Source organism: Solenopsis invicta, chromosome 1 (assembly GCF_016802725.1).
Source record: "Solenopsis invicta isolate M01_SB chromosome 1, UNIL_Sinv_3.0, whole genome shotgun sequence".
NCBI classification, from domain to species: domain Eukaryota; kingdom Metazoa; phylum Arthropoda; class Insecta; order Hymenoptera; family Formicidae; genus Solenopsis; species Solenopsis invicta.
The window spans coordinates 1,926,596-1,941,918 of NC_052664.1; the positions used below are offsets into that span (position 1 = coordinate 1,926,596).

A 15,323-nucleotide genomic window follows, 5' to 3' on the forward strand; every position below is an offset into this window, starting at 1 on the left:
AATTGTTTTTTCAGTCATAACACAGCCCTACATTGAACAAGATTGAGTAATATCACGTATTATTAAAATTGAAATTAATATTAACCCCCCCTCCCTGAAAAAACTGCAAAGAATTTATTGTACAAAATATCACCTCAGCCAGGGTTCAATGTAAGGCTCTATTATGACTAAAAAACAATTCGGCGAACAGTTTATTGAATTTCAGGAAAGTGTATAAAATCACATAAATAAAACCACAAGCACAAAGATTTAGCTGCGATTAGAATTCTTGTTCAAGTTGTATTGTAAATTGATTTATTGCGTATTGTTTATTGATTTATTGCTAATTTATTTCATTGTTAATTGAATTTATTGCTTTGTTTATATTTCGATATGTTTAATCTATAATGTATGATTAAGTAAATATACATAACACATGTTGTATTTTACATTTATGCAAAATAAAATATGACAATTTTATTTTTACCAGTATTTCCTTCGTAATGTTTTCTTTTTTCCCTAATTATTATTAATATTAACTATTACCGACAGATACCTAAATATTACCGACAGATATTGCTTAGTAGCAAGTAGTTCCATTTTACTTGAGGTGGTCCAGCGAGGACGCCACTAACGCTGGCTTCATCGAAATACACGGGAGATTGGAAGCCCTGGTCTCGTTCTCTGCCATCACCCTCAAAGTCCTTGGGTGTACACATATTTAGAGAGTTCAGGGACAGAAAACAAAAGGTATGACACTCGGTGTGTATTTCCGAACGCAGTTCTAGAGAACCTCTAGGGCCGGTATTCATAGCATATGTTTACACCGAACTATGGCCTAGTTTACACCGAGCACTTGATACGCATACCAGAGAGGAACCTGAGAGAGGACACGCTTCGATTTTAGATACAACCTGCAGCCCGTATCAGACTACGCATTGAAAATTGAGATTGAAGATTAAAGATTGAAATTTGACCAATCAAAACAAGGAAATTTTAACTCCTTTTATTTTGATTGGCCAAAGCTCAATCTTTAATCTTCAATCTTCAATTTTCAATGCGTAGTCTGATACGGGCTTTAGAGATCCTCAAGTTAGAGATTGGACACCGTCCATCCGCCATATTGTTCAGGACACTTTTGGCGCGCTTTCAAATGTTTAAATTAATTTAATATATATGTAGCTTATTAATAAAAATTGATTTAAAAATTCATATACATTTATGTAATAGTTTAAAGAAAATTTTATTTTTAGAAAAATTTTAGAATAAAAACGTTATTATAAATTATCTAGACAGTAGCGTGGAATGTATTATATTATATAACTATACTATGAAAATTATTAATATTTTTATTTATGTTTTTAAATTACGAGAATTTTATAAAAAATAATATAATTTTTGCATCTGTAGAAACAAAAAGCAATTTAATAAAATATGCATAATTGCAATAAATAAATAAATATTTGAAATCAATAAACAGTTTTATTTAACACGAGTATACGTAGCTACACTTTTGCTTGCAAAATAATTATCGTTTACATGTGTATTAGGTGATATTATAGTCATTTGCTTTAATTTTACACCAATAAAATACTGTATAATTTTTTGTTTCAAAGAATGACAATTTGGTATATCATATATTAGATTATTACAAATCTCAGTATAAAAATTTCTTAAATTAATACATTTGTCATAGACTAAATTAAAATAAAATCTAAATATTTTTTCAATATTTAAAATAAAATCAAATGTCTGCACATTGATAAAAAATAATGTGTCATTTTTAAAACAACGTGCACGTGTTAATGCAGCATATGAATATGTAGTTGTAATTGTACTGCCTGTTGCACTAATACAATTATCACATACATTGTATCTTTTTTTTATTTTACAAATTACATATCTTCCTAAATAATATAAACAATTTAGACTTATATTATTAAAAACTATGTTCTAATTTTCACAAATATCAGTTATATTGGTATGTACTATTTTATTATTTTCTTTGGTTTTATCTTTCTTTAATTGTCGATTTTTGGCAACAACAATGTCCAAAAATTCTGGAAAGAATTTTCTATCATCAAAATCATAACTACTATTTTCGGGATTTTTTATATATTGTAAGAGTGTTATTAATTTTAAATCATTTTTTAATTATATAGCATTTGGAATGACGTCCCAATAAGTACACAATGTTTTTTAAATGTTTTTTTAATATTTATTTAATATTAATTTTTCATTGTACAATTCATTATAACAAAAATATTTATTAAATATTTATCAAATATTTATTTAACATTAATTAAATATTTAAAATAATGATTTAGAAAAATATTTATTTAAAATTTATTTAACGTTTATTTAACATTTATTTAACATTAACTAAATATTTAAAATAATGATTTGAGAAAATGTTTATTTAACGTTTATTTAATATTTATTTCACATTAATTTTTTTATTTAAAAAAATATTTTTTAAAAACATTAAAATAACATTTGTTAAACATTAATTTAATATTTATTTTACAATAATTTTTTATTTAAAAAACATTTTTTAAAAACATTAATTTAACATTTATTAAACATTAATTTAATATTTATTTTACACTAATTTTTTATTTAAAAAAACATTTTTTAAAAATATTAATTTAAAATTTATTAAACATTAATTTAATATTTATTTCACATTAATTTATCATTTGAAAAAACATTTTTTAAAAACAATAATTTAACATTTGTTCAACATTAATTTAATATTTATTTTACATTAATTTTTCATTTGAATAAACATGTTTTAAAAACATTAATTTAACATTTATTTAGCATTTATTTAATATTTATTTTATATTAATTTTTTATTTAAAACAAAAATTTCAAAAACATTAATTTTACATTTATTGAATATTAATTTAATAATTATTATTTTTTTCTTTTTAATAAACATTTTTTAAATATTTATTTAATATTGTTTAAGTATTTATTTTTCATGAATTATTTAATTAAAAACAAGATTTTAGTAAACATTTTTTAAATGTTTATTTAATATTTATTTAATGTTTATTTAATATTAATTTTTTTACTTATTTTTCATCTCTATAAAATTATGTTTATTTATTATTTATTTAACATTTAAGCTTTTTATTTTTCAATTATTATTAAATTTAAAATTAAAAATTTAAAATTTAAAAAATGTTTCAATAACATCCCAGATAGCCAAACGTGAATACTCAATCTAAATCAAATAATTGCAGAAATTAAGTTGCTCGTCAATTGCTATTATGTTGCCTATAATTTAATGAAACAAAAATGTTTTTGTTAATTCAGTATTAATATGCTGAGTTTTATTGTCAAACAACGGTAGAACAATTGTTGCAACCAATGTTTATAGCAATCTGATAGCAATATGCGAACAACGATTATCATTCATGAGTTGTGAGCAACGTGTCGGCAACTAAATGGTAATATAAAGTTAACAGAAACATGCAAGTATTACTTTTATTCATAAGTTGTGAGCAACATGTCGGCAACCGAATAGCAACTCTACTATAATAATAATTGCTGAAAAGTTTTCAGCATTTAGTTGACAATGATGTGCATTATTATTGAGTGAGAGAAATGCACGTAAACGCCAGTAGCGACCAACTGAAGCGAAGCATACTTGCGCATGCATCGCCTAACCTACTTTTTTAATCTTATTATGAATGTACATCATTTGTCGTTGTGTATTTCATAAAACTAGTGAAAATTCAAAATGGCCCAGTGTCAGCAATGCATTTTCGACTTTTAGCAGCCACACTAATAGCATGGAAGGAGAAGACTAGTACGTATGCATGTGGGCGCTTCGTGTATATATGTGTAGAAGCCGCGTGTCGCGCGCGGAGGAATACCGATTTCGTCGGTGTGCGTATATACAGTCATGAGCTAAAAGGTTGCAACACTTTCTTTTTGATGAGTTTTGGAACATAGTTTTGCTCTTAACTCACTAAGCGCTCATCGATCTGCTCTATCTGTTGAACATAAGTCTTGATATGACACAGATTTTGTAACAAGATCTATATGGTATTTATAGAAGGGATATGATAAGGATTAAAAATCTTTTTACCTGTTGTTTATAACATGATGGCAATTTAAAAACACAATATATTGCACGTCAGTTGTTCACAAATTGCTGAAAATCGTTGTCATCAGATTGCCGACGGATTTTCTACAAGTTTCTTGTATTGTCTGCAATCTGAGGGCATGTGCATTACATCATTAGTAATAAGTAAATGTATGATTTTACAATTTCGTAGCATGACCACATAAAGTCTATTATTTGTCCTGTGATAACATCTACTAATCTAAGATTTATGCAATTATTTCAATTGTGACTGGGATCTTCTACAATATTCATTTTGTGGAAAAGTTGTTTTTGATTCGTGATTACGGAAGTCTTATACACTACTCAAAAAAAAATAGGGAACACTTTTCAGACACCAAAAATTAGGCTATTTTCAAATGATTGTAACTCGGTGAAAAATCATCGTAGATAAAAAATAAAAAAAAGCATTTTGAAGCTTGAAGATCGAGCTTTAACGTTCTGCCAGCAGATTTTCAAAATTCTTTTAACTTCCTTATCTTATGCAGTAAAAAAGCACACCTTGTTTTGTTCGTTAAAATTTCGTATCTTTGACACTTTGCAGATCGACCAACAAATTTTTTTCGAAAAATTCAAGTAAAATTTCATAAACTACAACTTTTTACCTACAATATGCTTTTTTAAAAATTTCTCTACGATTTTTTTTGACCAAGTTACGCAACTTTGAAGCTAAACCTGCATTTTTTACAAATGATATCCGTACTCCGTGAAAAATCATTGTAGACAAAAAATCAAAAAACCATTTTAAAGCTCGAAGTTTCAGCTTTAACGTACTATTAATGGTTTTCAAAAATTTTCTCAATTTCTTAGTACTATGCCCCAAAAGGATACACTGTTTTTTCCTTAAAATAACGTATTTTTAACAGCCTGTAGCTCGATAAAAAAATTTGTCTCGACAAATCCAATGCAAGTACCATAAAGTATGACATTTTCTCTGTAAAATGCTTTTTTTAAAATTTTTTCTGACCGATTTTTTTGACCGAGTTACAAGACTTCAAAGATATACATTTTTTACAGTACATTTTTCCGAAAAATGACGTCTACCGCCGACATTAGCATTACCCAATGTACATCACGTGGAAGTTGCCGGTCGGATTTTTGCACATCGTGTGTGTGTGTGTGTGTGTGCGCGCGCACACACACACACACACACACACACACACACACATTAACACACTAACACACACACACACACACACACACACACACACACGATGTGCAAAAATCCGACCGGCAACCTCCACGTGGTGCACATTGGATAATGCTAATGTCGGCGGTAGACGTCATTTTTCGGAAAAATGTACTGTAAAAAATGTATATATTTGAAGTCTTGTAACTCGGTCAAAAAAAATCGTAGAAAAAATTTTAAAAAAAGCATTTTGTAGAGAAAATGTCATACTTTATGGCACTTGCATTGGATTTGTCGAGACAAATTTTTTTATCGAACTACAGGCTGTTAAAATTACGTTATTTTAAGGAAAAAACAGTGTATCTTTTTTGGGGCATAGTACTAAGAAATTGAGAAAATTTTTGAAAACCATTAATAGCATGTTAAAGCTGAAACTTCGAGCTTTAAAATGGTTTTTTGATTTTTTGTCTACGATGATTTTTCACGGAGTACGGATATCATTTGTAAAAAATGCAGGTTTAGCTTCAAAGTTGCGTAACTCGATCAAAAAACATCGTAGAGAAATTTTTAAAAAAGCATTTTGTAGGTAAAAAGTTGTAGTTTATGAAATTTTACTTAAATTATTCAAAAAAAATTTGTTGGTCGATCTGCAAAGTGTCAAAAATACGAAATTTTAACGAACAAAACAAGGTGTGCTTTTTTACTGCATAAGATAAGGAAGTTAAAAGAATTTTGAAAATCTGCTGGTAGAACGTTAAAGCTCGATCTTCAAGCTTCAAAATGCTTTTTTTATTTTTTATCTACGATAATTTTTTATCGAGTTACAGTCATTTGAAAATAGCCTAATTTTTGGTGTCTGAAAGTGTTCCCAATTTTTTTTTTGAGTAGTGTATCTTCACGAGAAAACGCTTGAAATCTTAAAATAAATAAACATGCTATTAGGTGACCATTAGGTAATTTTACAATAAATAATACGTAGAGGATTGTAATTGAGTTACTGCAACTGAAACACTGTTTATTGTGAACGACAAGGTTCGTTTTTTGTTTTGTTTAATTTTATTATGAATTGTCTCGTATAATCATCACTGTTATTAATGCTTTCAATCTCTTCATCATTATTTAAAACGATTGAAATTATTATATTCCACGTTTTATTATTTATTATTTTGCCGCGTATCACTAAATTGCATCAAACGCATTCAACCGTTCTGTTTCTAAACACGTATACTAGAGGTCAATCATGTAATTTCACGTGAAACTTTTCACGTTTCACTTTTCACTTTTCATTTTTTCATTTTTCACTCATAGAGAGTTCACGTGAATCTTTTCACGCACAGCGATTATATATGGATAATACGCGGAAGTTTAGGTTGCGTTCCGAAATTCACCTTTAGAGGCTCGAATCTGTCATCGCAACTATCAAGCGGTCGTGAAAAAGGTTTCTACCTGCTTTTATAGTATAACTTTTACTGTAAAAATTTAATTATATAAAAAAAGAAATTGTAAAAAAATATATTTATAAATAAATAGCAATATTTCTTAATTATAATGCATAAACTTATTTTACAAATACAATATATATTACATTTATTTATGATGATTCATATATTGTAACAACTATTTTATTATGTAGTAACCCAGCAAACACAAAAAATAATAGATATATAACTTGTGTGTGTTACGTTATATAACGAATTTTTATATTCTAGCAATATTACAATTATGTAAAATTGAATTCTTGATATTACAACATCATAACTTATAACAGTCATATAACTGCCATTTATTAGGTTTATATAACAAACATTTTATTTTAATAATATAACTGTTATAAAACTGAATTATTAATATGATTCTTGTATAACAAATATGATACAACTGTTATGTAACTGTTATTTTTCTTATGAGTGGGAAATTACAACTAACATGGACATTATATGTAACGCGCCTGTTATATTGCGTGTTACTTCCAATTTTATTCTATTAACATTGCTGTTATGCAACTGTGTTTGCTGGGAATCTAATTCTAAAAATTACATTGTAATTTAATACAATGTTTTTCAAAAGTAACTTTAATTTAGTTTTATATTTATGCAAATTTTAAAGTAAATTAATTTTATTAGTCATTAAATTTAACTTTGTTTAATTAAAAAATATTGAATAATTTAGAATACGGACTTCGATCAAAACTGAATTCTCCGCTCACACATGTATTTTCCAAATTTATAAGTTATAAACACTTACATGATTGATTAATATTCTATTTCACAAGACGCACCTTTCTTATATCATTCTGTATCAAAACGCGTTAAAGTATATTTTAATCTAAATTTGCATTTGATGAAGCCTCATTCTATATAATTATCAAAATATCAATTTGTCAAATATAAATATCAAACCTAATTATATCACAAAAGCATTATTTTTATTTATGTATGTACATTACTTTATCCTATCAACGTAATGCAATACCAAAAAGATTAAGCTCTTCAATAATATTTCTTCAAACTATTATCACACTGTTACCACACTTTGGATGTTTACGATCACCCAAGTTGAGTTGGGTTCCACTAAAGCCGAAAAATGTTGGGCGTAACTCTCTCTAGTACCTTTATGATTTATGACAACTCAACGCTGTAGGTGTTTACGATTACTAATCGGATCTCGGATTGGATTGAACAATGGTACTCAACGTAGGTATAGAAAATTTCCCTAGGCTAATCGGATTGACGATTGCTGTCTCAAATGTAATCCGATTGATGACGAAAGCGTGGAGACCGAGAAGCATGCTTGAAAAGTAAGTCTCTTTATTTTTTTTAATAATAACACAAAAAATCAAAGATAAAGTTAAAAAGAATGATTTGAATTTAGATTTATTGTAATATTTTTTGTCTAAACACTAAATATCGTTTAAATTTCTATTTGTAAAAATTAATTAATCTATTCTAAAGTTTGTGGTTATATCGGAAACAAATCAAAATTAATAAAACAATTATTAATTGTTAGGTACAAATTAAAGCATATAATATTTTAAGCATATCATATAAAATTCCTGTTTATTATAAACTTAGTAAAAATAACTTTGAAATCATTTAACTACATTACACATTAATCAATATTAATTTATATGTTAAAAATCAATAATGTCTCTGAAAATGTATTTTTATTCTTTTTCAGATCGTAAATAAACCTCAATTCCATGAATAAATAAAAATTACTGGAAAATGGATTTATATGAAGAGGGCATTATTAAACAATATCAATTTGTGCTAACTTAAAATTTGTAAAATCTACTTCTCTAGTTGTTTATTAGAGAGTAATAAAAATGAAATATACGCATCATATATGCATACAATTATTTTAATTTTATTTATGTATATTCCGTTCTTATATTATTACTCTCTAATGAACAACTAACAAAGAATAGCAGATTTTACAAATTTTAAATTAGCACAAATTGATATTGTTCAATAATGCCTTTTTCATGTCAATCTATTTTCCAGTAATTTTTATTTATTCTTGGAGTTGAAGTTTATTTACGATCTGGAAAAGAATAAAAAAAAACATTTTCAGAGACATTATTGATTTTTAACATATAAATTAATATTGATTAATGTGTAATGTAGTTGAATGATTTCAAAGTTATTTTTACTAAGTTTATAATAAACAGGAATTTTATATGATATGCTTAAAATATTATATGCTTTAATTTGTACCTAACAATTAATAATTGTTTTATTAATTTTGATTTGTTTCCGATATAACCACAAACTTTAGAATAGATTAATTAATTTTTACAAATAGAAATTTAAACGAAATTTAGTGTTTAGACAAAAAATATTACAATAAATCTAAATTCAAATCATTCTTTTTAACTTTAGCTTTGATTTTTTGTGTGATTATTTAAAAAAATAAAGAGACTTACTTTTCAAGCATGCTTCTGCGTCTCCACGCTTTCGTCATCAATCGGATCACATTTGAGACAGAGATCCGATTAGCCTAGGGAAATTTTCTATACTTACGTTGAGTACCATTGTTCAATCCAATCCGAGATCCGATTAGTTATCGTAAACACCCCCTATAGTCTGCTGTCTATGCACTCGGTACGAGAAACGGAATGCCCTCTATATTAAGTTGGTACAGTGCGTTGCATTGATGCTTGGGGTACCATTAGGCTTGTTTTCTATTCCTGCACTAGACTGCACTGGAACGTTCTTTCTTGCTTTCGCTAACTTTGAAACATCTACCTATTTCATTTTAAGTGTACACTTATTTAGAGAGTTCAGGGGGTCGATCATGAAACCTTTTCCCTAGGGCGGAAACGTGAAAAGTGAAAATCTTTACCATTGAAGTTAATGGAGAAATTTTTCACTTTTCACGTTTCCGCCTTAGGGAAAAAGTTTCATGATCGACCCCCAGGAACAGAAAACAAACGGTATGTTAAGGACCATGGGGTCGATCATGAAACTTTTTCCCTAGGGCCAAAACGTGAAAAGTGAAAATCTTTACCATTGAAGTTAATGGAGAAATTTTTCACTTATCTCGTTTCCGCTTTAGGGAAAAAGTTTCATGATCGACCCCCATGTTTCTTTCTTAGTTATTTTTACATTTATGACCGAATGCTGCCGTCAACCAGGGTTGGGTAATTTGGTGATTTCTGGGGTTTTATACGTTACACGTATAATACATGTATAATACGTATAAAACGTATAATACGTATAAAACGTATAAAAGTCCATAATCTCATTTAAAACCATAAAGGGCCTCGCACATGAAATGCTTAACAAAGCATAAGCGTAGCATAAGGCCTCTGGACCAATGGGAATCTTATGTAAATCAATATGGAGACTTTATGCTGGATGCTCATTGGTCCATCTGTCTTATGTTGTCCTTATGTTATGTTATGCATTTCATGTGCGAGGCCCTTTAAGGTTAGTTTATGCAGGCCGTAACCGCTAACTTATGCCGGAATCTGTAAGAAATTAACCAATCATAATCGACTTATAAAAGAATAATCAATTATGATTGGTCAATTTCTTGTAGATTCCGGCATAAGTTAACGGTTACGGTCTGCATAAACCAACTTTAACAACGCTACGTTTTGTTGGTATGACAGGTTTTCTAACCCGAATAAACGTCAACTTTAACGATTAATACCAAACTGAAGAATTACCAAAAAGTATACTCGCAATTTGAAGCACGATAAATGAAACAATGAGTTTCACAGGTAGAACAAGTCAAGTGAGTAATCGAAAAACTTCATCACATTCCAGATAGCACAAAATATTTATAAAATATTTATTAAATATATATAATATTTATTTTAATATTTTATAAACATTTATCAAAACATTTAATAAATGTTTTTATGGCCGTAGATTGGACTGAACATAAATATTTATCATGAATGTTTCAAAAATATTTATGATTTATAATTATTTGAAAATGTTCGAAATATCCACATAAATATTATATTACACCTCATAATCCCAATGAGTAAAACAATATTTCTATATTTTAAAAAACAATTTTTGCAAAAAAATTCCATTCTTAGGAATTTCTTTTGGAAATTCCGAAGCTGTCACCCATCCAAGTCGCAACCAATATTTTAGAAAATATTTTAACAATATTTTTGATAAAGATTTTTATAATTTTTTCCGTCATATATATAAAATATGTATAAAATATTTCTATAATATTTATAAAAAATATTTATGATAAATATTTATTAATATTTATCATAAATATTTTGTGCTATCTGGGATATATTTCTACCAATTTTATTCGTTCGAAAAAAGATCATTCGAAAAATCGATCATTCATTTATTTACAGTCGCAATCCCCAAAACATATTCCAAAAAAACCGAAGTTAGAATTGGGAACATCGTCATCGTCTAAGATGCCACGCAAAGCACCGACGAGGGATGACATTGACATAGCTTTGGGTCAATTTTTCTTTGGATGTAACATCTCATTCAATATCGCAACATTTCAAAAACTTTGTGGATCTCTTACAAAGACTGCGTTCGCCAACGCCATACCAACCTCCAACGAGGAAGACACTTTCGACCAAGCTCCTGGACAAGGTCCACCAAAAGCAGTTAGATGAAAGAGTCTCAGTCTCAGATGATGGAACAGACGGAGTTCTTTTAATTGATTGGTGGAAGAATTCATCCGCCAATACCAAGAATGTTAATTGTTTGCACCCTTCACTCAGTTAACTCCAAAAGTACATTCCTAAAATCCTGGGATATAACGGGACTCAGAGAAACCGGCGAACAACTTAAAGAAATTGTCAACGAAGGAATAAAGTTAGCCAAAGAAAAGTTCAACGTTACCACCTATGCCGTAGTTTCCGACAATGCGTCGCCGATGATATCGATGGGCAAAAAAATAGAGATTTGGCATACTACGTGTCACAGCCACAGTGGCAATCTGTTGGCCAAGGCTTTTGTTTCGGATGATTTTGCGAAGACTGTAAATGAATTTTTGCGTAAATTTAAGTCACCGAGTGCAGAGCATGAAATAAAGCAGCAAGGAGGATCCAGAATTATACTAGCTTGTGACACAAGGTGGTGTAGTTACAGAGATGCGTTCCGATGTCTGCTAAAAAATTTGCATCTTATGCAAGCTCTGATTGATGAAAAGAAGATTCAACTTGATCCCAAATACGAAAGCTTGCTCAGAGACCCATCATTTGCGATACAGTTATAAGATTTTATCTTGATCTTCGATCCAATATGCCAATTGATAAACATCTGTCAAGAATCGAATTGTAGCATAGCTAAAGCTTGTGAAGAATGGCTCAAATTAGTGATACCGACAGCCAATGATGAGATGCGAAAAAAATTGGACGATCGACTCGAAAAAGTGTTGACACCAATTGTACTCACAGCCAATTTCCTACATCCTCAGTATCGGGGCAAACGTTTTGAACACGATCATCGGAAAATGAAAATGGTTTTCGATTTTTTGACACAAGAATTGGAGTTGGCAGATATCACTGATGAAACGGGACTAGATGCTTATCAGAAGGATCGTGGTATTTTTGGAAAATTGAGGGAACGAAATCATACAGCACCAGAAGCATTTTGGATTTTAGCTCGTCCATTTCACCCAAAACTGTCGTTACTGGCTAAAAAATTGTTAAATATTCCTGCTGCTTCAGCGCAATTGGAAAGACTCTTTTCTTCGTGGGCTTTTGTTCACTCTGATTTACGCAACCGTCTCACTGTGGATCGATCGATGAAACTTGTTGATATCTACTATTCTCTGAAAATGAATGAGTTTTTTGATGATCATTACGACGAATTGATAGAATCTAACTGAATCAATGCTTATTTGTAATTAACATAAAATAACAAGGAAGAACCCGTATAAAAATGAGAATGAATTCATTTTTATTTTTTGTACAAAATGTATAAATTTATTTTTTATAAAAAAAATACATGAAAGTTACTTTTTTAAGTATGTAAACTGTCACTTTTGTAACATCTTTTTCTTAATAATATTTCACATTTTAAATCACAAAATCCATAACTGGATAAGTTGGATATAAACTCTTGTCAAATGGGCGGATCCCGATAGCGCACGGGACCGATAGCCCACCACCACTCACAACAACCAATACCTAGAGATTTTCCGTTGTTTGGGTTAGATAAGTTAAGATGATTGGTTGGTGGGCTATCGCACCGTGCGCTATCGGATCCCGTCCTTGTCAAATGCTTTTTCGTATCTCATTTCATAAAATGAACAAAGTTCGCGGAAACGCGAAGAAACTTTGAGTTCCTTCATATATAGTTTAAATACATTAACAGTAGAATATTTCTCTTTTAACTACTATTTAACAATTTGTATTGCCATATTACCAACAAGAAAACAAATTCGGAATAGATTCAAACGTATAAGTTAAAAAATAAATCTGTGAGCTTTTCAAATCGTTTAGGCGTTAAGTCGTTAACGCCTAAATTAGCCGGATGTGATATCGATTTGTGCACAGCAACAGGGAGTCGTAGGATTTTCATAGCAAAGGATGATAACTTTTGGTGTACTGAAGAAACTACCCGCCAGAATGACAGTGCATCGTATTCTTTTAAACGACGAGATCTGAATAATTTTGTCGAATCTCTATAATTCCCAAACTCGTTCATTTGATCTGGATCAAGTTCCTCAAGCATGAAATCCGTAGTCTTTGTCATACGTATCACATCTTCTGCGAACCGTTTACCTCGGTAGATGGGATGAAGAAGATTTGCTGTTAAGGCAATTGGAGTCAGGACTTCTTCGATTCGACATTGAATTGATTTATAGTTCTCATTATCGACCGCCATCAACCATTGTTCGACAATATCAGCAATCGTGGTGTTTTGCTGCTCGCAATTTTGTGCAATTGAGTGAATAGGCTCCAACAAATCCAAAGCATGTTTCAACTTTTCCTCGAAGGAGTCCTCAATTAATATGCTTACAACGTTTTTCTTTAATCTGCACTCCCTGTCGCCCACTAGCTGTCTCATAGCTCCATAGTTTTCAATACAAGATGAAAATAAATTCCAGTAATGAGAATGTGAACAGTTTCGTAATTTGATGTCTGTTCCTCCATGTACTATTAAATTCTCTTGCAATTCTCTACTTGAGAATTCGTCAAGTAAGTAACGTACATTTTCTGCAAGCTCAAAGTCGACCAGATCGACTTCGACAGATGCAGCGAAGGACTTATGGCATTGCAATGACCACGGTGTTCTGCATCCATTTAAATCTATCGATCCCAAATTTTTGTCAGAAATGGCGGCGTACATCGTGATGTTAAATTTTGTTCTCGATAAATCGATTGCATCATGAATTATATCTGTGAAATTGTCATCATTTTTCTGCGCATACCATGTCTTCAAATATATATATTTTTTGTCTTGGGACTGCACGAAAGCAACTACGTGCGACTCCTGTTCCGTTTTTGTCCTAAAGAGGATCAATACTCCTTCGGAATTAGACAAAGTCGAACGGATTTTTTCGAGTTGGGCATGAGAATCGTGGAGAAACTGATTTGCCATCGCTGCCGCAGACAGTGGCTTGTACCCAGGTCGTATAGTTTTCATGCAATCCAAAAACACCTTGGATTCGACTTTGTCGAAAGGGATGTTGCATCCATAGAAAAATTTCGCTACAGACTTGTCAAAACGGATTTTATCTTTTTCTGAAACATAATCAAAATATGAATTCAATCCTCGTTGAGGTTTCGATGTTTTACGTTTTTTCGCACATGGAAGAACGGACGTAGACGAAATATCTGCACTCAGTCCCTGAGATAGTATAGTTGATATTTCGTGATCAGGAATAATAACGGGAACATGTTCAGCATTTTCGACTCCTATTGCGATGATCTTTCAAGATCTTGGATCCGATTCATCCAATGACGAATCCGTTATCGTGTCAATACTGTTAATTTGGATTGCATTGAGCATATTTTCGTTGATATCATTTGACTTCGAAGCTGTCAATCTATGCTTATCTCTATTGCAGGTTGTTCTGTAAATATACAATTTTCACAAACATTCAATATAGTTTACTCTTTCATCTCTGATGAGTGATGAGTCATTTTCTCCATATTTTATTTTGTTAACCTGAGGGTTTGTAACCTAGATTTCGAGGAGTTTGTTAAAGTTTTTTCACAAACCATGCAGTAGGCTACCATTTTTCCACCTACAGAACGTCGCTCAAAGTCACCATTTTCACAAAAATTATGGGTTGGCCTGCCACACCGACTCATTTTTTATTTATCGCTCGTATTGTACTTTATGATTTTTCTTTTATTGTCACAAAGACCGGGGACCGGGGACAATAATCAAAGGTTATGATTCAATCACAAGCTCTACAACATTTAACATAACCAGACAAATGTAACGTCGGTAACGTTATTTACCGACGTTACGTTATAAGCATACGCTTCCGTCAAAGGCCTGAAGAGGCGCGATCAGCGCTCGACGTATTATACATACGTATAAAACCATGTATAATACGTATGTATTATAACTGATGTATTTGTACATGGTTTTATACACGTATAAAGCACATAGAACTTAT

General features: G+C 30.3%; 1 protein-coding gene across 2 annotated transcripts; it reads left to right on the forward strand.

The window, feature by feature from the left end:
* Positions 1-10,284: 10,284 nt before the first annotated feature.
* LOC120358608 lies at positions 10,285-12,713 on the forward strand. 2 transcript variants are annotated; one of them, XM_039453233.1, is made up of 2 exons: positions 10,285-10,487; positions 11,080-12,713. In XM_039453233.1, the coding sequence occupies exon 2, from the start codon at positions 11,436-11,438 to the stop codon at positions 11,958-11,960; it is 525 nt and encodes a 174-aa protein (XP_039309167.1). In that variant the 5' UTR covers positions 10,285-10,487; positions 11,080-11,435; the 3' UTR covers positions 11,961-12,713. Both variants share the same exon structure in this region, with proteins under 2 accessions (XP_039309167.1, XP_039309171.1).
* Positions 12,714-15,323: the final 2,610 nt, after the last annotated feature.